General features: G+C 39.1%; 1 protein-coding gene and 1 long non-coding RNA gene across 3 annotated transcripts; one reads left to right on the top strand and one right to left on the bottom strand.

Moving 5' to 3' along the window:
* Window positions 1-5,139: 5,139 nt before the first annotated feature.
* On the top strand, window positions 5,140-8,501 carry CCL20 (C-C motif chemokine ligand 20). Of its 2 annotated transcripts, none has more exons than XM_067739827.1 (4): window positions 5,140-5,218; window positions 6,386-6,497; window positions 7,450-7,527; window positions 8,480-8,501. In XM_067739827.1, exons 1-4 carry the CDS (start codon window positions 5,140-5,142, stop codon window positions 8,499-8,501), a joined length of 291 nt encoding a protein of 96 aa, XP_067595928.1. The 2 variants fall into 2 exon arrangements, with proteins under 2 accessions (XP_067595928.1, XP_067595927.1); XM_067739826.1 differs by having other exon boundaries at window positions 6,383-6,497.
* A 5,576-nt stretch (window positions 8,502-14,077) lies between these two features.
* On the bottom strand, window positions 14,078-14,430 carry LOC137225746 (uncharacterized). Its single transcript, XR_010944000.1, has 2 exons — window positions 14,308-14,430; window positions 14,078-14,271 (listed from the first exon to the last, which is right to left on the bottom strand). It is a non-coding gene; the product is annotated as an uncharacterized lncRNA (long non-coding RNA).
* Between the last annotated feature and the right edge of the window lie 10,463 nt (window positions 14,431-24,893).

Below are 24,893 nucleotides of genomic sequence, written 5' to 3'. Positions count from 1 at the left end.
TATGTGGCCTTTTGTGCTTGTTTTTCTTTTCCCTTATTTATAATGTTTGCAAGGTTCACCCGTGCTGTTGCACCCACCAGTACTCTTTTCATTTTTATTGCCAAAGAATATGCCATTGTATACATTCACCACATTTTATGTATTTGTTCATCAGTTGATGGCATTTGGATTATTTCCACTTTTGGGCTATTATGAATAATGCTACCATGAACATTCATACAAGTTTCTATGTGGAGATATATTATTTATCTTGAGTGTACTAGGAGTGGAATTGCTGGCTCATATGGCAATGCTATGATTAACCATTTGAGGAACTGTCAAACTGTTTTTTAAAGCAACTGCACCATTTTTCATTCCCATCAATAATGTGTGAGTATTCCAATTTCTCCACATCATTGCTGACACTCATCCATCTTTTTGATGATAGCCCTCCTTGTGGATGTGAAGTGGTATGTCGTGGTTTTGATTTACATTTATCTAATGACTAATGATGTTAAGTATTTTTTCATGTGCTTTTTGACCACTTGTATATCATAGGAGAAATGTTTATTTGGGTATTTTGTCCATTTTTAAATTGGGTTATTTATCTTTACATTATTTAGTTGCAGGAGTTCTTCATATATTCTGGATACAGCATAAGTCCTTTATCAGATAAATAATTTGCAAATATTTCCTATCTTTCTGTGGGTTGTTTTTCACATTTGTATAGTATCATTTGAAGCACAAAAGTTTATAGTTTTGATATAGTCCAGTTGGTTTTTTATTTTGTTGCCTGAGCTTTTGTTCTTATATCCGAAAAATCATTGCCCAACCCAAGGTCATGAAGATTTACTTCTATGTTTTCTTCTAAGAGGCTCAGAGTTTTAGATCTTATATTTAAGTCTATGATCCATTTTGACTGAATCATTAACATGATTAACATCATTCTTTTGCATATGGATATCCAGTTGTCCCAGCATCATTTGCTGAAAAGACTATTCTCTCCTCCATTGAATGGTCTTGGCACCATAATAAACAATCAGTTGACCATAGATATGAAGGTTTAGGTCTGGACTCTCAATTCTATTCCCTTGATCTATGTGTCTACACTTATGCCAGTACCACATGTCTTGGTTAGTGTAGATTTATAGTAAGTTTTGTCATCAGCAGGCTATTTGGGATCCCTTGTGATCCTATATGAGTCTGAGTATCTTCTTTTCCATTTCTGAAAAGAACTCAGCTGGGATTTTGATAGGACTTGTATTGAATATGTAGATCCATTTAGGGAGTAGTGCCATCTTAACAAGGATATCTTCCAATCCATGACATGGGATGTCTTTCCGTTTATATATTTATTTAAATTAAAAAGTTTTTTTTCATTTGATATCACTTATATGAGGAATCCAAAAAAAAAAAATGATACAAATGAACCTATTTACAAAACAGAAATAGACCCACAGGCATAGAAAACAAACTCATGGTTACCAAAGAGGAAAGGACGTGGCGGTGCGAGGGGGGGGATAAATTAGGAGTTTGGGATTAGCAGATACAAACTACTCTATATAAAATAGGTAAACAGCAAACTACTCTATATAAAATAGATAAACAACAAACTACTCTATATAAAATAGATAAACAACAAGGACCTACTGCATGGCACAGGGAAATATATGCAATATCTTGTAATGACCTATAATGGAAAAGAATCTGAAGAAAGAATATATATATATATATACACATATACATATAACTGAATCACTTTGCTGTATACCTGAAGCTAATACAACATTGTAAATCAACTATAATCACTTATTTGGTTTGAAAAAACACCACTATAAGCATTTGTGGAAAAATTTTTGTGGGGACATATGCACTCTTTTTGGGTGAATACCGAGGAATACAATGGCTGTGTCATGTCGTAAGTGTATGTTTAGCTTCTTTTTTTTTTTGAATTTTATTTCATTCATTTATTTTATACAGCACGTTCTTATTAGTTATCTATTTTACACATATTAGTGTATATATGTCAATCCCAATCTCCCAATTCATCCCACCGCTCGTCTTTCCATTTATTTAGAAGCCTTCTTTAATTTCTTTAATAAAGTTTTGTAGTTTTAAGTTACTTTTCACTTGTTTTGTTAATTTTATACCTAGATATTTTATTCTTTTATGCTATTGTAAAAGTAATTGCTTTTTTATTCTATATTCAAGTTGTTTATTGATATTGTATAGAAATACAATTAATATTTTTTTGTATATTGATCTTGAATCTTGCAACCTCGATGAACTTATTAGTTCTAATAGTTTTTTAGTAGATTATTTAGGATTTTCTACATACAAGATTATCTCATTTGCAAATTAAGATAGTTACTACTTCCTTTCCAATCTGGGTGCCTCCCCCTTTTCTTGACTAATTATCCTGGCTAGAACCTCCAGTACAATGATGAATAGTAGTGGTTAGAGTGGACACGCCTGTCTTGGTCTTGATCTCAGAAGGAAAGCATTCTTTCTGTCTTTCAACATTAAGTATGATATTAGCTGTGAGATTTTCATAGATGACCTTTATCAGATTGAAGACGTTCTCTACTATTCCTAGTTCACTGAGCGTTTACTATGATAGAGTGTAAAATTTTTGTCAAATGCTTTTCACGCGGATTTTGTTTTTGTTCAGCTAATATTGTGTATTACATTTCCTAGTTTATGTCCTTTTTATATGTTGTTGGATACAGATTACTAGTGTTTTGCTGAGGATTTTTGTGTCTGTATTCATAAGAGATACTGGTCTGTAGTTTTTCTTTTTCTTGTGATGTCTCTGTCTTATTTTGATATCAGTGTAATACTGTCCTTATAGAATAGTTAGAAATTGTTTCCTCCTCTTCTACTTTTTAAAAAAGTTTGTGAAGAATTGGTTTTAATTTTTCTTTGAATATTTGGTAGAATTAACCAGTGAAGCTATCTGCGTCTGGACTTTCCTTTGTGGAAATATTTTTAGTTACCAATTTGATATCTTGTTACATATTCAAACTTTCTATGTCTGCTTGAGTCAGGTTCGTAATTTGTGTCTTTCTAGTAATTTGTCCCTTTCATCTATTTTATCTAATGTATTGGCATACAGTTGTTCATCATATTCCCTTTTAGTCCTTTTCATTTCTTAAAGTTGGTAGTGATGCCCCTTCTTTCATTCTTGAGTTTAACAATTTGTCTTCTCTTCACTCCACCCCTCCCTTGTTTTTTCTTGGTTAGCCTAGTTAAAGCTTGTTAATTTTGTTGATCTTTTCAAAGAACCAAATTTTGGTTACTTTGATTTCCTCTATTTTTTGCTATTCTCTATTTCATGTATCCCTGCTATACGTTTCTCTCTGAGCAGCTGCATCATATAAGTTTTTGTATGTTGTGTTTTTATTTTCATTCATCTCAAAGTATTTTCTACTTTCTTTATGACTTCTTTGACACATTGGTTATTTAGCCATGTAATGTTTAATATCCACATATTTGTGAATTTCTCAAATTTTCTTCGGTTACTGAATTCTAATTACATTGTGGTTTGAAAACATTTTGTATGATTTCAATCCTTTGAAATTTATTAAGACTTGTTTTATGGCCTAACATATGATTTATCTGGAAGAATGTTCCATATGAACTTTGGAAGAATGCCTCTTCTATTGTTGTTGGGTAGAATGTTCTAGTGATGTCTGTTAGGCTTAGTTGGTTTATAGTGTTGTTTGAATCTTCTGTTTTCTTGTGCATCTTCTGTCTAGTTTTTCTATTCATTATTGAAAATATGGTATTGAAATGTCTACCTTTATTGTTGAATTGTTTATTCTTCCCTTCAATTCTGTCAGTTTTTGCTTTATGTATTTTGAGGTGCTGTTGTTAGATGTATATATGGTCATGATTTTTATATCTTTCTGACAGATTGATCCTTTATCATTATGGAACTCCCTCTTTACCTCTAGTAACTTTCTTTTGTTTTAAAGTTTGTTTCTTTAGACATAGGCATAGCAACTCCAGTTCTCTTTTGTTTATTCTTTGCATGGCATATCTTTTTTGATCTTTTACTTTCAGTCTATTTGTTTATAGTGGACAGTTCTTTTTTTATGATTTTGATATCTTTAAACTTTATTTTTTAAATGATCATATAATACAATTCACTTTTTTCTTTTGATGTACATTTCTATGAATTTTAACACATGTAGTGATGTGTAACCATTCCCATAATAGGATAGAAAATAACTTCGTCACCCCCCCAAAACTCCCTTGTGGTGTTTCTTTATAGTCATACCCTTCCTGCAAACCCAGTTCCTAGCATACAATGATATTCTTCCTACTTTTTTCCTCTTTCTTTTTTTTCTTCTGAGGCTTTGTATTGAGTTATGTAACCACATTAGCATGAAGAGTTATGGGCAGATGAGGGTCATTTTCTGGGCTGCAATGTTGATTAGAGTCATGTAAAATGTAGAAGATTTAGAAGAGTGAGACTGAAACTAAGATAAAGCTGAAACTTGAGGCTCACTTAAGAGCTGGTATTTTCCACTAAAACTGGGGACACTACTAAGCATTGCTATATTACCTGCTCTGCATAATAGCCCAGAAATTCAAGGTCTTTGGTGACAGCTGAGCAGCAACGATGAAATTGTAAATGCCTGAGTACGCTTGGTGTCCTGCCTCATCCTCTCCCTCCCCTATTGGCTCTGGGAAGCAATCAGAGTGTAACAATAGGAGTTCTGGAATGTTCCCGAGTGGGGCTTATCTTTGTATCATTGTTAATCCTTGTCCTCTCTTTTCAGAGACAAGAGATTAAGTTAAAACAGGACAGACATCTTTTCTGGGACTCAGGGCTGAGCTGCGTTTCCTTCTTTGCAAATTCAAAGGATTTTACAGGATTTTCCCCTTCTTAATCCTCCCTCCCCCTCCATCCTGCCCTTCACACCTTCCCAACATTAGGGAAAGGCAGGAAGTTTTCCCTGTGGTTTCTTCTTTGTGACGACATGATGGGGCAGGTTAGTCAATGGGGAAAACCCCATGTGAGAACACGCCTTCTATGTGCATTCAAATATTTGCTATAAGTAGGGCCATCCCAGACCCAGGCTGCTATCAAGCATAACAGCTCTCCCAGGCACTAGGTACCCAGCACTGAGACATCTATTCTTTGAGCTGAAAATGATGTGCAGTAGCAAGAGTTTGCTCCTGGCTGCTTTGATGTCACTGCTGCTACTCCACCTCTGCAGCAAGTCAGAAGGTAAGTGTCACTCTTTCTGCTAGCACAGGATGAAGAACGATTTTCATTTTTCTCTAAGCCTTGAGCTCATTTAGGGGTCCCCAAGGGTTGGAAGCCTGTTAGAAAATCTTCAAAAGGAAGTGATGGGGGTTGTCATCTCATTGGTGAGTGGAAGAGGGAAAGGTTACTGCTGCCTATCAGGATTTTTTCTCTGCTGTCAATCCCAGCAAATTTGGGGGGCGGTGGTGGTGGGCTCTTAGAGACCCTCGAACTCCAGAACAACCCAAAGTGCTATTCTGGGAGAGATGTAAATTGTGTAACATTACCAGTGAATGGGGCCGTTTTGAAATGTAGAAAATTCTCCCATTTCCCTAGCTTTCTCATTTCCCAACTGAATAGTTTTAGCAGAGTTCAAAACTCATCCTTTAGGGGTAGATTATGGCACCTGAATTCATCCTTGCAAGGCCTTGGGGACATCACTTGCCAACTTCGGGATTACATTTATCACTTACAGCAGGTCAAAGATACAGTAGGTTGTAATTTAACTCAGGGGAGTGCCCAAGAATTGCTTTATTACTAAGAGGACATCACTTTTAGCAACAGGTGCATTCCTGAAAATACACGTGTTGAAATTTTATGAACAAAATTAAAAACTCCCATTAACTAATATTACAATTTCAAAGTGTTTTAATTGTAGCTCTTATTAACAGCTCCTATAAATCACATTTTTCTTTGTAACTTCTTGTCCTTCCCCTCCTCTCAATATTCAGTAGCCAGATAATAGATTAAAACTTGCCAATTTACTTTTTTTTCTGAATTTAGAAGGTTATTTATAAGGGTTTCTTCAAGTGGAAGGTACTCATATTCTTGAGTGACTATAGTGAATGAAATAAAATACTGTCAGTTTGTGTTTCTTACTAAAGATATTCCTTTTATGAGACTGATGTCTCATGTGCTTCTAAACTGTATAATTGAACCAAAATTTCCCAGTACACAAACTATTTTTTTTAAGAGAACTGGAAACTATGTTAAAATGGGTCTCAAAGATATTGGAGGTGTTCCTCTAAATAGTTTATTTACCATATAAATCAGATTCTAGGTTTTCCACAACTTCAGGTAGTTCCACGATACCTATCACAGAATAAGTTCATTCATGTGGACTCAATATCTTTCATTTCTTTTCAGCAGCAAGCAACTTTGACTGCTGCCTCCAATATACAGAAAAAATCCTTCATCCCAAATTTATCGTGGGGTTCACACAGCAGCTGGCCAATGAAGCTTGTGACATCAATGCAGTCATGTAAGTTATTAAGGGATTCTAATTCATTTGTATTAGGAGTACATGAGAATTTCAAGTAGAAAAAGCTTTGCCTTTTTGGAGTTTCATTCAGAAATAACTCATGTGGCAAAAAGCTAGCTGTGTTTTAGTAGTACATTTATTCTTCAAAATTCACTTTAAATGGAACTGGAATAAGGCAAAACTTAGTTTAAAAAAAATGAACATAGTTGAGGGCAAAATCACTTTTGAAGATAAACTTATAAGCTACTAAGATACTATCTCAGGAAAATATGAAAAACCTAAACTTTGAAATGAACATCTTCTACCAGAAAGTGGTTGAGCTATAAGCTAAAGCTCAGAGTAGTTACACTATCTCATATAATATTCTTTTGTGTTTTTTGCGGTACGCGGGCCTCTCACTGTTGCGGCCTCTCCCGTTGCGGAGCACAGGCTCCGGACGCGCAGACTCAGCGGCCATGGCTCACGGGCCCAGCCGCTCCACGGCATGTGGGATCTTCCCGGACGAGGGCACGAACCCGTGTCCCCTGCATTAGCAGGCGGACTCTCAACCACTGCGCCACCAGGGAAGCCCCTCATATAATATTCTTGATTTATATAGGGTATTATATTTTCAATGAAATAAGTTATTGATCAGATGTATACATATTTCATGTAGCCACCACCAACAAAATTAAATAATTCTGGGACTTGATCTTCCTGTTACTGCACAACCTTTTGTTAGATTGCAGAGAAAGTCAGGGAGAATCACTTTTATTTCTTGCATCAAACTTTCTAAGAAGAAATTTTTTTTTGCAATTTTTTTCACCTCTGAAACAAATAGAATGTTTAGGGCGTAGAGCCACCAATTGGAATATGAAATTTCCACTGCATGTCCTGTGGAAAAAAAGAAAAAAAAAACATTTAAACAATAAATGAAATTGAAACATAAATCAAATTCTCTGACTTTTTTCAGCTTATACACAAAGAGAAGATTAGCTGTGTGTGCAGATCCAAAGAAGAGTTGGGTGAAACATGTAGTGCATATCCTCAGGTATGGAACGTTTATAATCCACCAGCCTCTCTCCAAATGTTTGGGAAAGAGTGGTGTTCAGAGTGTTGCATCACAGGCTTGCTGGAATGCTTTAGCCTAAGCACTATGACGTTTTTAAAGGGTAGTGTGAATCGGACAATGAAAACAAAAAATTCATTTTTTCAACCACTTACAGATCATTTTCATTTTTTTATTATACATTTATTTATTTGTGGCTGCGTTAGGTCTTCGTTGCTGCGCACAGGCTTTCTCTAATTGTGGTGAGCTGGGGCTACTCTTCACTGTGGTATGCGGGTTTCTCGTTGCGGTGGCTTTTCTTTTTGCAGAGCACGGGCTCTAGGGTGCAGGCTCAGTAGTTGCGGCACACGGGCTTGGTTGCTCCGCGGCATGTGGGATCTTCCTGGACCAGGGCTCGAACCCGTGTCCCCTGCATTGGCAGGTGGATTCTTAACCACTGCGCCACCAGGGAAGCCCCATTTTTATTTTAATTGTTTTTAATTTAATGATTTTTCACACGATGTATGAGATTCCTCTATGCATTTGATTCTTGTTGCAAAGATGCCTCTTATTTATATAATTTAAAGACTACATGACATTCGTTTGTTAAAAGCTAAAAAATAAACAGTTAAAAAGAGATCAATGGCTCTGATTTACACTGATGATAATGGAGTGACATTTTATCAATGGACAGAATCATCTCACACCAGGGTGCCAGATACTGAATATGAAGACACAACCTTAGTGTTCATGTCCTGTTTCTGTACTTAGCTAGCTGGGTTATGTTGGGCAGGGTCCATCCTCTCTGAACCCTGATTTCCTCATATGGCCTCTGAGCTGCCTGGTATCCTGAGATGAGATTGGAGTGTCTGAGGCAATCTGTAGGCACCAAAGATATTCCCACACACCAGGCACCCCATCTTTGCTTATTTTTTTCTTCTTTTTCTCTTTATAGTCAAAGAGTCAAGAAGATGTAAAAATGGATACTCCCTGGACTGGAACTGGACACAGCCCAAGAACAAAAGGAACCTAGCTGAGCTGGCAGTTTCACTCACACACTGTTGCAGGTTCAGAGCTTATCTGATTTGTGTCTCATTGGACTTGTCCAATTAGTGAAGTTGATTCATATTGCATCACAGTTTGCTTTGTTAAGCATCACATTATACTCTATTTTATGTTATGTTATTTATATATGTGGTTTTGTTTGTGTTTTGCTATTTAATACTAGTTTTCTATAAGCTATCTGGTTTAGTATGTGGTATAAAGTTATACTTGGAGGAATAAGATATATGGACTTTCTTGCAAGCAGAAGGCTATTAAAAAAAACACTTAACATTCTTCTGTTTATATAGTTCTGTTTCCTAAATTGTTGTAATTACCTTGTTAAAGAGGAAAATGATAAGAAGAATAAATATTGAACATAAAAGAACCAAAATTTGTTTGTGGATTGAGTTAAATAGCATTTATTAAGAGGTGTATTAAGAATAGTTAAGAGTTTAGTAAATACGAAAATGTTGTGAAAATTGTATTCCCCATTTACTTCTTCCTGGTTTTTCCCTTTATCTCTACCCCTTGTGATCCTGGACTTCATTCTATATGAATTATAATGGAAAGGTTTTTTTGAATTAAAAAAAAATTCAAAGTCATTTAAACCAAAAATTAGAAAGATTCTATCTGTGACATAGGTCAATATTTCTTGATATAAAACTTTTCAAAATAAAAAAAGTATGCCCATCTATTTTGTGACTCCAGGGACACAACAACTATTTAGAAAATTCCTTGAGCAATCACTTAGTCCGTCATTCTGTCACCAGCCATGGTCCTAGGAATGGGCATCTCAGCAGAGGAACATTTCTCTATTTTATAAGTCCTCCTGAGTCATCTTTAAGCACTTTCCAAAAACAAAATGATTATGCAGAGGGTTTATTTTTTAAAATTTATTTATTTTATTTTTGGCTGCGTTGGGTCTTCATTGCTGCACACAGGCTTTCTCTAGTTGTGGTGAGCGGTGGCTACTCTTCATTGCGGTGCGCGGGCTTCTCATTGCGGTGGCTCTTGTTGCGGAGCACAGGCTCTAGGCACTCTGCTTTAGTAGTTGTGGCACGGGGGCTCGGTAGTTGCAGCTCATGGGCTCTAGAGCGCAGGCTCAGTAGTTGTGGTGCACAAGCTTAGTTGCTCCGTGGCATGTGGGATCTTCCCAGACCAGGGCTAGATCCCGTGTCCCCTGCATTGGCAGGATTCTTAACCACTGCACCACCAGGGAAGTCCTATGCAGAGGGTTTTTAGAAACTGATTGCCTCAGTAACCAGAAGAGAGACAACAAATGTGTGAAACCTAGCAAGAACCCAGAAATAAGATGAAAAGACCCTGTACCAGGGTAGTTCTTGTCACAATAGTCATGTACTTAAGTTCACAGAGTGCCCGACACAGCACTCTGGACAGTCTGCTTCAGATTCCAAAAGCCACGCAGGATGAGTGGAGGAAGACACACTGATGATAGGATTTAAAATCCAGACACGCACATCCATAATGCGGGCAATGGTGGGTCATTTGGTGTAGCAAACGCTCAGTAGGCTCTGAAGGCATCTCTGTGCTCATAAATAACAACACTGAGCCGTCAGGGAAAGTATGCTCAATATCCTGTTTGACTATTCATCAAACATGAGTTAGCACCTATTATGAGCCAGGCACCGAGTCAAGTGAAGCTGGAGATGCCAAGAAATTAAGTTAGCACTTGGTGCTCACTCCCAGGTAATTGGTGCTGAGCAGTGTGGGAAGAGAGAGGGGCTGGCTAGAAAATCAGCTATGACAACACAGCGTGGTAAGCACTTGGATAAAGGAAGGCATGGGACAGGGCATTAGTAGTGAGGGTTTCCAGAAGAAAAGAATATTCAGTTGAACCTTATTAAATAGCCGATATTCGATGCTCTTGAACTATGAAGATGGCAATTGTGTATGGTTCAGCCCTTGTTTGAGTCGAGGTATGAAGGGCCAGTAGGAGACACCCAATTGGAAAAGGAGCAGCAGGGGGTGTTTGGAAATATCTGGGGGCATATTTTAGTTGTCACAATGTCTAAAGGTGGGATACTAAGGTATTCAGTGGGCAGGAGACAGGGATGCTAAACCCACTGGAATGCACAAGATAGCCTGGCACAATGAAGAATTTTCTTACCTAGGTATCAATTATGCCACCAGTTGGGTAACACTGGATGAAGCGGGATGTATGCAAGGAGTGGCTGTAGGATGGAGCAGCTGCGGATTAAGTAAAACTGTTACCTCAACTAAGCATAGTGGTTTGAACTTGAACATGGAAACACGGGGGGACCATGGAAGAAGTCAAAGCAGGAGGAAAGGGAGGTGGGATGGAAGATGGATGCAGAGATACAGAGAGAGCTGCAATGAGTAAGGTGAGAAACGGTGGGACCTCAGTTAAGGCCATGGCAAAAAGAAAGGAAGCAGAGATGGGCTTGGAATTGTTGAGACTCATTCTAGATAACCCTCCCTCTGCCACCCCTCCCCACCACCAACAGTCACCCTTTCCTGGAGCAGCACAGCCAGAGAGGACACTGTCAAGGGCAGTGGCCCATTTGGCCGACTGCTGCTGGGTGGTCTCACCAGGTGAGCTTTGCTGAGTCAGGAAAGTAGCACATTTTGTTAGTGCTCTGAATGTGTGTGAATTATTTGGGACGAGGAGTCCTAACACCTATTAGCTGAGTTTCTGGAGCCAATTTATTAATCGCAATGAGAACATTCCACTGTCAAGTGCATGGGTAAAAGCACCTGTGCAAATCAGTGTGTTACCCCCAAGAGTCCAAATTGGAATCACAAAGCCAGATTGTTAAGCCTGGGATCAGAGCACAGCACAGAGTCTCAGCCGTACAACTGCAAGTTTAATTCATTAGTCTCACTGCACTAACCATGTTCAAGGATTAGAGAAGTTGCTCCCAATTCGCAGCTCTTCTTTTTCTTTTTTTCATGTTGGAAAAGGTATTTTCTACTTAATTTTTAAATTAAGGTATAAAGTAAAAGGTATACAGTATACAGTAAAATGCACAAGTCTGTAAGTGTACAGCTTAGCTGAATTTTTGCATATGTACACGCCTGTGTGATGACTCTGGGCCATTCAAGATTACCCAGATGGCTCCCTCATGCCCCCGTACATCCATCCAGCCCCAGAGTAACAGCTTCAACCAACCAATGGCCATCTGGTTACATATATTCTGCCCAACTTCTCCCCACTTATATACCCTGACTTACTTTGAAGGAATTCCCCAATATCAAATTATTATATATGAATATAAATATATATTTACACATGCATACACATATTTATATGTATTTTTTTAACAGGGACTTTTAAAAAGACACAAACAATCTCATTATCACAGATTTAAAGATCAACACTAATTCCCCAATATCACCAAATATTCAGTCAATGTTCTGATTTCCCTGTTTGTTTCAAAAAAGGGTTGTATTTATTTATTTATTACAGTTGATATGTTTGAATGAAGCTCCACATAAGGTCCACACACTGCATTTGTGTGATTTGTTTCTTTTTAAGTTTAATCTATGTTTCTTATCATTACCATCCTTCTCTTTTTCCTTTGTGATTTATGTTTTGGAGAAACCAGGAAACTTTTTCTGAGTTCCCACCTTCTGGGTTTTGGTGGTTGCATTCCCATGGTGTTACTTAGTTTGTTCCCTGACTCCTAGTTGTAAATAGAGGCTGGGTTGGGGAATGGGACCAGACCACTTTATAAGTGGCATTGCGCCGCATGGTTATAAAGTTGCCTAAACTGAGGTTAGCCAGAGGAGTGAAAGAGGATGTAGTGAACTTGGGCCAAATTTTTCAAGGCAAGTAAAGAACTGATCAAGACCTTCAACTGACAGCCAGAAAGAGGAGAAGTAGATGGTCTAATGACACACGTGTACTTCAAAGAATGGGGAGGTGTATAGAAATGAAGAAGTGCTATCATGGAAGCACAAGAATGTTGGTTTCTACCTGCTTCTGGCTCTGTGAACATCTTCAGAGAACCATAAGGGGAGTGCTGTTGCCATAGACTCAAGTTTCAACCAAGACAAGGAGATAGGGGAGCAAAAGCTGGAAGGACAGGAAAGAATTGTTAGGAAAGGCCAGAGCTGGACATCATGGAAATGGGTTGGAGGTATACAGCAGTATTCAGATGAAAGCATGAGAAATATGAGAAAGGACAGATGCATGCAAGTGTTTGGGTTTGGGTAGTAATCACGTCGTTAATGAAACCTAGACTAGTAAGCAGCAAGTGATATGCTAATATCGCTTGTAAGTTCATTAATGTACTATCTCATTTAAACATGAGGTAGGTACTATTTTTATGCCCATTTTGGGGACAGAGAAACTGAGGGTCAAGGAAGCTAAGGAATTTACCTAAGGTCACACAGTCTTTAGAGATATGATGGAATTAGTTGGTATCAAGTTTCTGACCAGGCAACTGGTATAAAGGTGTTTCTGTGTCAGTAAGGCAGCCCTGTGGTGTCTAATGTTCCTTGACGTTGATTCTCTTGTTGGTTCTTTGTCATCTTTAAATCATCTGTATGCTCTGGTATTTTAGATGGTATCAAAGTGTTAGAACAGAGAACATTTTAGACTTTCTTACTTTGGTATCAAAAAGACTTAAAAAGTTTGCCTTGTCAAGGAGTAAGTTCCAGTTGTGATTTGGTTACCTTCTTCCCCAGCAGTGCTACGCACGTATCACAGGTTTTTCCTTCTGGTTAAATAATGGTTTATTGAGTGAAAGCTATGTTCTCCACCCATTCATTCCTTCAGTCAACGGCTATTTATTGAGCACCTACTATGAGTCCGTCATCGTTCTGGTCACTGAGAATGAGCAGGACAAAGTCCTTGCTTTCATGTGATTTATGGAAGGAGAGACAGGAAAAAAACATATAACCAAATAAATGTATAATATGAAAGAAGAATAAAGGCACTTGGGGATGGGGATGGGATGTAGAACTTCTCCATATCTGTGAGGAAGCTGTCACAATTTACTTTCTTTCTCTCAGAAGCAAGGCCTGTGTCTTCCTCTTGGCTGAGCAAGGAATCTAGATAAGGTAAGAAAGACAAACGTGATTAAACCTACCCAAGAGTATACTATTAACTTTCTGTGATGAAATAAGGTCTATGGAGGACTGTTGTACTAGGCCTTGGCTTACTCTGACTTTTTCTGACTGAAAGGATAGGTCATAAATTCGAAATACTCAGACTGTAAACTATTCCTCATTGTATTGACTTTTCCACCAAGTGTCAAGATTCCAACTGGGGACTAACGTCAGGTACTTAACTATGGCCTCGGTTTGGTGATTGAATTAGCACAAAGCACCATTTATATCCACAGACTTTGGTGATTCTGCAAATTTGTTTTCTTTCTATGGTTCTGACTTAACTGAAACAGATAAACAAGGTTGATGAATAAATCCGGTACAATGAAGTAGTTATAGAAAATGCTGCCCAAGCTCTGGCATGGTACAACACATTCTCCATTCCTCTAATTACTAGAATCTGGGCATTTAAAAAAAAATAAATTTATTTATTTTGTTTATTTACTTATTTTTAGCTGTGTTGGGTGTTCGCTTCAGCACACGGGCTTTCTCTAGTTGTGGCATGTGTGGGGGGCTACTCTTCGTTGTGGTGCGTGGGCTTCTCATTGCGGTGGTTCTCTTGCTGTGGAGCACGGCCTCTAGGCACGTGGGCTTCAGTAGTTGTGGCACCTGGGCTCAGTAGTTGTGGCTCACGGGCTCTAGAACGCAGGCTCAGTAGTTGTGGCGCACAGGCTTAGTTGCTCCGTGGCATGTGGGCTCTTCCCAGACCAGGGCTCGAACCTGTGTCCCCTGCTTCGACAGGCAGATTCTTAACCACTGAGCCACCAGGGAATCCCAGAATCCAGGCATTTTTAATAGTCAATGGTCACACGTTTGAAAGGCTTAACATGGAAAACTTTTTTCATGTTTCTTGTTCTTGCTGTCCTCCTTCTTCACTTGAATATCAGTTATCTTAACAGGAATATATTAAGGTTGTTTTTTTAACATCTTTATTGGAGTATAATTGCTTTAAAATGGTGTGTTAGTTTCTGCTTTATAACAAAGTGAATAAGCTATACATACATATATATCCCCATATTTCCTCCCTCTTGCATCTCCCTCCCACCCTCCCTATCCCACCCCTCTAGATGGTCACAAAGCACTGAGCTGATCTCCCTGTGCTATGTGGCTGCTTCCTATTAGCTATCTATTTTACATTTGTTAGTATATATAAGTCCATGACACTCTCTCACATCATCTCAGCTTACACTTCTCCCTCCCTGTATTCTCAAGTCCATTCTCTACGTCTATGTCTTTACTCCTGTCCTGCCCCTAGTTTCTTCAGAACCATTTTTTATTTTTTTAGATTCCATATATATGTGTTAGCATATGGTATTTATTTTTCTCTTTCTGACTTACTTCACTCTGTATGACAGGCTCTAGGTCCATCCACCTCACTACGAATAACTCAATTTTGTTTCTTTTATGGTTGAGTAATATTCCATTGTATATATGTGCTACATCTTCTTTATCCATTCATCTGTCGATGGACACTTAGGTTGCTTCCATGTCCTGGCTATTGTAAACAGAGCTGCATTGAACATTGTGGTACATGACTCTTTTTGAATTATGGTTTTCTCAGGGTATATGTCCACTAGTGGGATTGCTGGGTCATATGGTAGTTCTATTTTTAGTTTTTTAAGGAACTTCCATACTGTTCTCCATAGTGGATGTATCAATTAACCCACAGCCAACATAGTTCTCAATGGTGAAAAACTGAAACCATTTCCTCCAAGATCAGGAACAAGACAAGTTTGTCCACTCTTACCACTATTATTCAATATAGTTTTGGAAGTTTTAGCCACAGCAATCAGAGAAGAAAAAGGAATCCAAATTGGAAAAGAAGAAGTAAAGCTGTTGCTGTTTGCAGATGACATGATACTATACATAGAGAATCCTAAAGATGCTACCAGAAAACTACTAGAGCTAATCAATGAATTTGGTAAAGTAGCAGGATACAAAATTAATTCACAGAAATCTCTTGCAATCCTATACACTAATGAGGAAAAATCTGAAAGAGAAATTAAGGAAACACTCCCATTTACCATTGCAATAAAAAGAATAAAATACCTAGGAATAAACCTACCTAAGGAGACAAAAGACCTGTATGCAGAAAACTGTAAGACACTGATGAAAGAAATTAAAGATGATACAAACAGATGGAGAGATATACCATGTTCTTGGATTGGAAGAATCAACACTGTGAAAATGACTATACTACCCAAAGCAATCTACAGAGTCAATGCAATCCTTATCAAACTACCAATGGCATTTTTCACAAAATAGAACAAAAAATTTCACAATTTGTATGGAAACACAAAAGACCCCGAATAGCCAAAGCAATCTTGAGAAAGAAAAACGGAGCTGGGGGAATCAGGCTCCCAGACTTCAGACTATCCTACAAAGCTACAGTCATCAAGACACTATGGTACTGGTACAAAAACAGAAATATAGATCAATGGAACAGGATAGAAAGCCCAGAGATAAACCCATGCACATATGGTCACCTTATTTTTGATAAAGGAGGCAAAAATATAGAATGGAGAAAAGACAGCCTCTTCAATAAGTGGTGCTAGGAAAACTGGACAGCTACATGTAAAAGAATGAAATTAGAACACTCCCTAACACCATACACAAAAATAAACTCAAAATGGATTAAAGACCTAAATGTAAGGCCAGACACTATAAAACTCATAGAGGAAAACATAGGCAGAACACTCAATTACGTCAATCAGAGCAAGATCCTTTTTGACCCACCTCCTATAGAAATGGAAATAAAAACAAAAATAAACAAATGGGACCTAATGAAACTTAAAAGCTTCTGCACAGCAAAGGAAACCATAAACAAGATGAAAAGACAACCATCAGAATGGGAGAAAATATATGCAAATGAAGCAATTGACAAAGGATTAATCTCCAAAATTTACAAGCAGCTCAACATCAAAAAACAGGAATATATTAAGTTTAAATTCACCTGAATTCCAGGTGATGACGAAAGTGTCGGATTTAGATTCATTCAGACTCAGGCCATAACGAGTTCAGTGCTTTAGAGGCCCAAATCTGGGGAAGAAGAGAACTTCTGGATTCCTAAGGGATGAAGTCTAGAGCCTGACCCAGGTAGATACAGGATCCAAGGTGAAGGGCTGTTATGGGCTGAACTGTGTCACCCACCCCCAAAACGCATATGTTGAAGTCCTGACCTCCACTGCCTCAGGTGTGACCGTATTTGGAAATAGGGTCTTTAAGGAGGTAATTAAGGTTAAAAAAGGTCATAGGGGTGGGCCTTAATCCAATATGAGTGGTGTCATTATAGGAAGGGGACATTTGGACACAAATATGCACAGAGGAAGACCACGTAAACACACAGCAAGATGATGGCCATCTACAAGCCAAGGAAAGAGGCCTCAGAAGAAACCATCCTGCTGGCACCTTGATCTCGGAGTTCCAGCCTCTAGGACTGTGAGAAAATTAACTTATGCTGTTCAAGCCTCCCAGCCTGCGGTATTTGTTCCAGCAGCCCTGATAGATGGATAGGGAGGCGAAAGAGAGCGAATGGAAGCTGATCCTGAGAACTTTGGGATTTATCACAGGTGTTGATAAATTCACTCAGCGTGGTGCATAAATAGGTTTTCACACAAGATCTTCAGTTCCTTAGGTGACGTCTTCTGTCACAGAAGCTTTCTCGCATCTATCTCAGCCATGTTATTGGGATGGGACTACGTTCATTGCGAGGAAAAGTACTGGCAAAACTTAATAAATGAAGGTTCCCATCTGATCTGAACTACCTGGCAGTGATTGATTCACCTCTCAAGGCAGAAGCTGACACACAGTTGTTCTGTGAAAAAGGGAAGGTTATCATTGAGTCCCCCCAACTCTGCCCCCAATAACAGGAGAGTCAGGAAGCTCTTTTTTCTTTGTCACAGACCCCAACCGCCTGCCCTTGGTTCAATACATGTTGGATAGAGGCGCCAAATAAATAGGTCAGGTGGCATCTGTCTCCTTTAGTAAATCGAGTCTTAGGCAATTGCAGTGAATGCCTTGACCTTCCCTCACCCTGTTCGTGGCTCCCTGGATTCAGCACATCTGGTGCGGTTTCATCTGGCCTGGATTCCATTTGCGGCAGGGATTCCATCTCCTCAGCTTCCACCCTCAGGGCTCCCTGCTGCCTCTTCCAGCCACCACCTCCCTGCTCACTCAGCTCTGACTTTGTCTGGGCCTGACCGGCCCTCCACTCCTCTCTGCTCCACTGGAAAAATCGGCTCACAATCTCTAAATGCAAAACCAGCCTGCAGATGAGTCAGCCCACGTGGAAACGTCAGCTGGAGTAAAGGGGTGTTTTCCCTTTTACAATTATGGGGGTAAAAATATTGTCTCCTACCGAAAGTAAAAGAAACTCCGACAACAAAAAACCTAAATTGCACATTTGAACCTACAATTGAGGAAGAGGCTTTTTTTTTTTTTTTTTTTAACCCATAAAAATCACTGTGTGATAGAAATGCTATGGAGGTTAAGGGACCAACATGGGTTCTGCCTGGGACTTGCAGAAGGCATCTGAGATCAAGAAACACAGGAGCTGAGCGGTGTGTGAGGACATGTTTCAGGTGGGAAGAAGGACATATGTGCACAAACACACACTTGCTTCTGTCTGCGTGTGTATGTATGCTGCAGAAGTGGCTGGAGAGGAGAGTGGAAGAGACAGTAGTCACATGAAGACAACGAGAAATCAGCAAAGGGATTCCAGCAAGGAGTGACATGGTCAGACTGAGCTGACTCCTCTCTGAGGACAGCTGCCTCTCTTCTTGCTACTGCTCCCATTTCCGTACATCTGCTTTGCTTCATTTTAAAATCCCACACAGTCCTCTAATTTCTTGATTCCTCCCTTTTCTTTCCATCTATCTTCAGGCTCCAATTATTACCCCAGCCAGCCTAAACCCCATGATGTGCGACCAAAATAATTCTCCTGCCGACATCCTTGTCCTTTTGCTTCCTTGTCCACATCCAAGCTACAACACTGCATGTGGGGTTCAGTCCAGCCCTTCTTATTCTTAATTTGCAGATGGCTAAGCCCTGGTGGCAGAGTTCTACCACCTATAGTCTGGTGCTATTGCAAATTCATGGTTTTTGAAATCAACTGGGCTTTCACTATGACTGTCAAAGCAAAAATGGCAATGCACAAAGTTAAATAAGCAAAGATGACTTTGTTCAAGGCTATTGCAATAGGGGAGAGAGGCCAGAACTAAAGTCTGGACCTAATTCCTCTGAAACAAAGGGCAGGAGGGTTTTTCAGAGCCGGGGTAGGCTACCATAGTCCTTCTGTGTTTGCTAATTGGCTTTACCTACCACTCCCGTGACAAAAAAAAAAGTAAACTTTCTTGTATCTTCATTGCATAAAGCAGTTTTGTGACTTGGTGCAAGGTGCCCACTGGGGTTAGGCTTCCATCCTTCCCAGAGTCTGGGAGGTAGCGGCACTATTTTCTTTGATGATTATATTTCACAGGGATGGTTCCCAGGTGCTTGAGAAAGACACTCCTGAGTTGTAAAACTGGCAAAAGACTTTTAAAAATGATTTAAATTTCAAAGGGCCAGAGAAATAATTTATAATGACAAGTTTTCTATGATAGATGCTCTAAGGAAAGGGAGGTCAGGGACCTAGAGGGAGGAAGAGGTCTAAAGTTTGGTCAGACTGGCGGAGATGGGGGAATGGTAAGGCCGTCTTAGCTCATGGTCAAGTGCTCCCTTTTAGGTGAACTCAGCAGCTTCTCCCTGGTGTGGACTCCAGGCTGGGGCTTGTTTTGGAGCTGCCACAGGGTGTTTGTTCTCACTGCCCTCACCTTCTTTCTGCTGCTTTCACCACCTAAGAGATTTTCCAGCCTCTAATCTCTTCCCATGGGAACACACCTTGCATTCATTGCCATATTTATCCTCAAGAATTGAGTTTTACCATTATAATTGGGTTATACATTTCTCCTGGGTTCCCATTACCCATCAAGTCCCCAGCCGGGGATTCAGGGCCCTCCACGATCCAGTCCCTTCCTGCCTCTTGGGGTAACTTGTGTTCTACACACTGCGGGCACATTGACTTCCTTTCCATGGCTTAGGCAAACTCTGTCATTTTCTGTTTTCACATCTCTCTCTACAGCTTCATTTAGAATGCTGCCCTCATCCCCATCTAGATCAAGACCCCCTTCATGTGCTTCCTCCTTCATGGACCATTCCCAGATCAGTCCAGTCCAAGCTATGCCCTCATCCTTCTGAGCATGTGTAGCATGTTGTGTCTCTCCCAGTGATGGAGTGTTCACCTTGTTCTCCCCTGAATTGTACCTACCACACGTGCTTCATCTGTGCACAATGCTGGGCTCTGTTTTATGAAAAAAGCATTACATTGCTTCTACCTCTTTGAATTTTTTGCAGTGCCTAACATAGGACTTTGTACCTAGAAGGTGCTCTTTGGATAACTTTGAAAGGCTAGGATCTATATCAAACTCTGAGATCCTGCTAGCCTATTTATTAGATGCAGAATATATATGAAGTTGTTAACCATGAACTTACTTCTGAACAGACCCAGATGAATCTCATGTTTATTTATTTACTAATGTAAATTCTCTACCCTAAACATCAGATCAGACTCTTTCTACGATATTTAACTATCATTTAGCCACTTGGATTTACAATTTTCGGAAAACAGTGTAGTGGATACCCAAAAGCGGGATGAGAAATTAAAAGGAATTTGGGTACAGCTGTAGTCTACCTCTGTCACCAATCCATCACCAGTTGAAAGCAACACTCAGTGTCACTATCAAAGTCAGAACCTTGGAGTGTTTGGCTTTCATTCCCAATTATTTTTCAGGTTCTCAAAGGTGATATTGGAAGGAATTTGCCCCTCCACCTTTGCTTTCCAATTTGGGTTCATTGTTTACATATCCATAATCACTGGGCTCTTTCAAAATTACAGATTTTTGTTATTTTTTTGTTACTTTATTTTGTTCTGTTTTCTTGTCTATCTTCAGTCAACTCTCCAACTGTTTATGTTGAGTTGGATCCACAGAAGGGGTGAAGTTAACAAGCATCTTGAGGTAAGACCCCAGTGAAAATTAAGGAGTGATTAAGTAGGGAAGTGAACATAAATTGGCATTTATTTGAAAAGAATCCCGAATGCTATGTTAAACACAGTGTTCTTTGCTCAGCCAACAACTGAGTAAAAGACCAACATCAGGGCCTCTGGAGTCACTTTTTTTCAATGTCATGGTTTTTATGTTGTGCCTCCTACTCTAAAACAGGTCCCTGTTTTAGAACAATTATCTTTAAGATTACGTCTAATCTTGTATCCAGCAATTCCATGGTTCTGGGAGATACTACTTTGAGCTCCTGTTCTGGCGTATTACTATATAGAATGTGCTTTAAGCTGATAAAAATATTCTTAAAGAGTTTAGTAGTATATCCCATACCATTAAAGTTTAATATACATTCTGTAAAGTAAAATGTGGATTTTTCAAGTCACAATGTAACTTGGGCATTTCCTTTATCGCATAATTTTGGAAGAAGTTATTTCATTGTGAAGTGGCTTTTCTTAATAGAGAGTTTCTGCTAGGGTGGTAAATTACTGCAGACGATAACGTAATCTGCAGGAGAGGAAGACTGGGAAATATCAAAATGTCAGCATTGAGATTCCTGCATCACATGGCAGATTAGGTCTCATGACCTCTGCAAGCCTTTAAACCTTAAAATCCTATGTACCTGTCTGTGGACTTCCATGCTAGGCAGGTTGCATCATAATCACCTGGGGGAGATTTAAAAAATATATCGTAGGCTCTACCTAGGGAGATTTTTTTTTTTTTTTGCGGTACGTAGGCCTCTCACGGTTGTGGCCTCTCCCGTTGCGGAGCACAGGTTCTGGATGCGCAGGCCCAGCGGCCATGGCTCACGGGCCCAGCCGCTCCGCGGCATGTGGGATCTTCCCGGACCGGGGTACGAACCCGTGTCCCCTGCATCGGCAGGCGGACTCTCAAGCACTGCGCCACCAGGGAAGCCCGGGAGCATCTTTTAAAAGCCAGTCAACTGGATAGCTCCGGGCATACAGAGATGAAAATGCCCATCCCTGCCCATTGGATGGGCCAAGTTTAGAGAGGCTGTGGAGCAAAAGGAATTCCTGTAGACTGCGAGTTGGAATGTAAATTGTTACCACCTCTTTGGAAAACAGCTTGGCATTTTTTACAAAACCCAAACATAAGCACACACTGTGACTCAGCAGTGCTGTCCCATTCATACCCTGGAGATACGTGGGCACACATGTGCCAAGATTCTTGTACAAGAATGTTCTCAGCAGCACTGTTTATAGTAGCTCCAAACTGGTTCATCAACTTTAGAATGGATAAACCGTGGAATATCGCATGCAGTGGAGATCTAAACGCAGCAATAGCTTAGAATTTTTAAAAAAATTTTTTATTTTATATTGGAGTGTGCTTGATTCACAATGTTGTGTTACTTTCAGGTGTACAGCAAAGTGATTCAGTTATACATATACATATATCTATTCTTTTTCAGATTCTTTCCCCATTTAGGTTATTACAGAATATTGAGTAGAGTTCCCTGTGCTATACAGTAGGTCCTTGTTGATTATTTATTTTATATATAGTAGTGTATATATGTTAATCCCAAGCTCCTAATTTATCCCTTCCCCCGACCTTTCCCCTTTGGTAACAGTAAGTTTGTTTTCTAAGTCTGTGAGTCTGATTCTGCTTTGTAAATAAGTTCATTTGTATCATTTTTTTAATGACTCCATATATAAGTGATATCATATGATATTTGTCTTTCTCTGTCTGACTTACTTCACTTAGTATGATAATCTCTAGGTCCATCCATGTTGCTGCAAATGGCATTATTTCATTCTTTTTTTTATTGAATAGCCTAGACTTTTGAACATAGCATTGAGTGAAATAAAAAGGACAAGAGAGAGCAATATATAGGATCTATCTACAGATCCCATTTTTATAAAATTCAGAAACAGGAAAAAATTCAACCTTACTGTTTAGGAATGCATGCAAAGGTGGTAAAACTAAAGAAAAGTGAGGAAATGGTTAGCATAAAGGCAAAGAGTACACTTATTTTCAGGAGAGAGTAAGGAGAATGTGACCAAAATAGGGCACTGTGGGCTTTTGGGGAGTCTAACCTGGGTGGAGGTTCTGTGAATTTTTATAAATATTTGTTCAGTACCCTATACATTTGTTTTATGCATTCCTTTCATATGTTGTTATATCTGACTTGTTTTTTTAAGGTTAAATTTACAATTCTGCTTTGAATTTTGATTGAGGTTAAACCTATGAGGTGAGAAGGTGATATAAGTGGGAGAACTGTGGCATTCTATAATGATGGGATTGCTTTTCTTTAATTTATTTTATTTTTATTTATGTATCTATTTATTTTTATTGAGTATAGCTGCTTTACAATGTTGTGTTAGTTTCTGCTGTACAGCAAAGTGAATCAGCCACACGTATACATACATCCTCTCTTCCTTGGATTCCTTCCCATTTAGGTCACCACAGAGCATTGAGGAGAGTTCCCTGTGCTATACAGTCGGTTCTCATTAGTTATCTGTTTTATACATAGTAGTGTATATATGTCAATCCCAATTTCCCAATCCATCCCACGCCCTCCTTCTCCCCTGAGGACATTTCTTTTTTTTTCTTTTTATGAAACCAAAACAGGAAGACCTAAAGAAAAGAAGAGGAATAAGGAAAACTTAGAAGGGAAAACTGAGGCACAAATAGAAAGGAGAAGAGAGAGTAGGGAATGAGTCAGGAGGAAGACAGAGAGAAAGATATCAAAGACATAAAAACTAAAAATATAGGCAAGAGCTAGAGTGAAAAAAGGGAAGAAGGAAACAAAGAAGATCTGAGAAGATGGGTTGTTAAGACCATATCCTTCTCAGGTGAAGAAAGGGGGAAAATAAATGAAAGAGAAGCGAGAAACAAAGTTTTAGCACAAAAAACAAAAGAGAAATTGATCAGAAATGTCTAACGGGAATGTGAAAATTAAAAGTTCACAAGGCAAGAATAAAATGAGGCTTATTTTTCAAAGAACAATATCTATAGAAAACCAAGAAGGCCCAAAGATCAACAAAACCAAGTAATGGAAAAACCTTTAGAAAAGAAACAAGAAAGGCATAAGAGGAAAAAAACAATCCTAATAGTTCAATCATATAAAGATGTTAAGGGAAATAATCGGGTGAAAGGAGCAAAAAATTTTTAATTTATGATGCAAGTGAAAATATAGAAGAAGAAAAAAGGGTAAAAACTGTTAGATTTTCTAAATTTCAGGTCTCTTTGCATTTACTCTAATAAAAGTAAAAGCAAAATGGAAGGAAAGGATGAAAAACACCACAAAGCCATCCCTTTTGAGTCGCTGCAAGTCATTAAAACAGGGGAAAATCAACCATTGCAGGAAGGAATGGGCAACCTGGTGAAAGCTGGGAGAAGGATGGGAATATAAAAGTAGAGGGATGTCAAAATCATGAGTTCACTTTTCCTTGGGGGTGCGACACTCCCTCAGCTGGAAAGTCAAGTTCCACTCAAGCTAAGGGAGCAGTTAGGAAGTGACTTCATGAAAATCTTCCTCTGCTCTGGGGTAATTTGTGCCTTTCATGATTTAACTCAGTCTACCACATCTTGACCTAGTTGAAAACTGGGTCAGACCATTTTTTTAAACGGAAGCCTAAAAACCACCCTCCTTTAAACAAATTCATATTTTGCACTATTTTCTATGTTCAGTTTCTTAGTTCTATCTTTTTGGAAATGTTAACAAAAGCTGCTTGAGCCAGCTGAAGGCCCTGGCCGCTAAATCCAGAAAGGACTGAAAAGAAACCTGGGATTTCATAAAATATTCAACAGTAGGAAGACTTACTCACAGCCCCTCTTTGTATGGCCCTGGGTGTTAATTTATATGACACTTGGCTCATTTTAGCCCTGACATTTCTCTTTTTCTGAGCAATTATGGAGGTCCAGTTGAGTTTCATTTTGGCTCAAAGATTTATATGAGGTGCTGAAGGAAGACAAGTGTGGCAGGAGTTGGGAAGTGTGGAGTGAGTCATAAGTGGGGCTGCGGAAATAGGTTAGGGGCCGGGATTCCTAAGCAATGTAAACGTGTTTGGGAGGATTATAAAAAGAGTGGTACTGTGCACAGATTAGCATTTTGAAGCAGATTAGGAAGGGGCTAGAGTGGCTGGCGGAGTGACATGGGAGAAATTGTCCTGAGTGTAG

This window comes from Pseudorca crassidens, chromosome 6, assembly GCF_039906515.1.
Source record: "Pseudorca crassidens isolate mPseCra1 chromosome 6, mPseCra1.hap1, whole genome shotgun sequence".
Lineage (NCBI taxonomy): Eukaryota > Metazoa > Chordata > Mammalia > Artiodactyla > Delphinidae > Pseudorca > Pseudorca crassidens.
This window is presented reverse-complemented; position numbering and strand designations above follow the sequence as displayed.

Excerpts from the sequence above, each read along its gene's own strand:
- CCL20 (XM_067739826.1), top strand. The coding sequence starts at position 5,140 with ATGATGTGCAGTAGCAAGAGTTTGCTCCTGGCTGCTTTGATGTCACTG. Across the intron at positions 5,219-6,382 it reads CCTCTGCAGCAAGTCAGAAG|CAGCAAGCAACTTTGACTGC; the intron begins GTAAGTGTCACT and ends ATTTCTTTTCAG. Across the intron at positions 7,528-8,479 it reads CATGTAGTGCATATCCTCAG|TCAAAGAGTCAAGAAGATGT; the intron begins GTATGGAACGTT and ends TTCTCTTTATAG.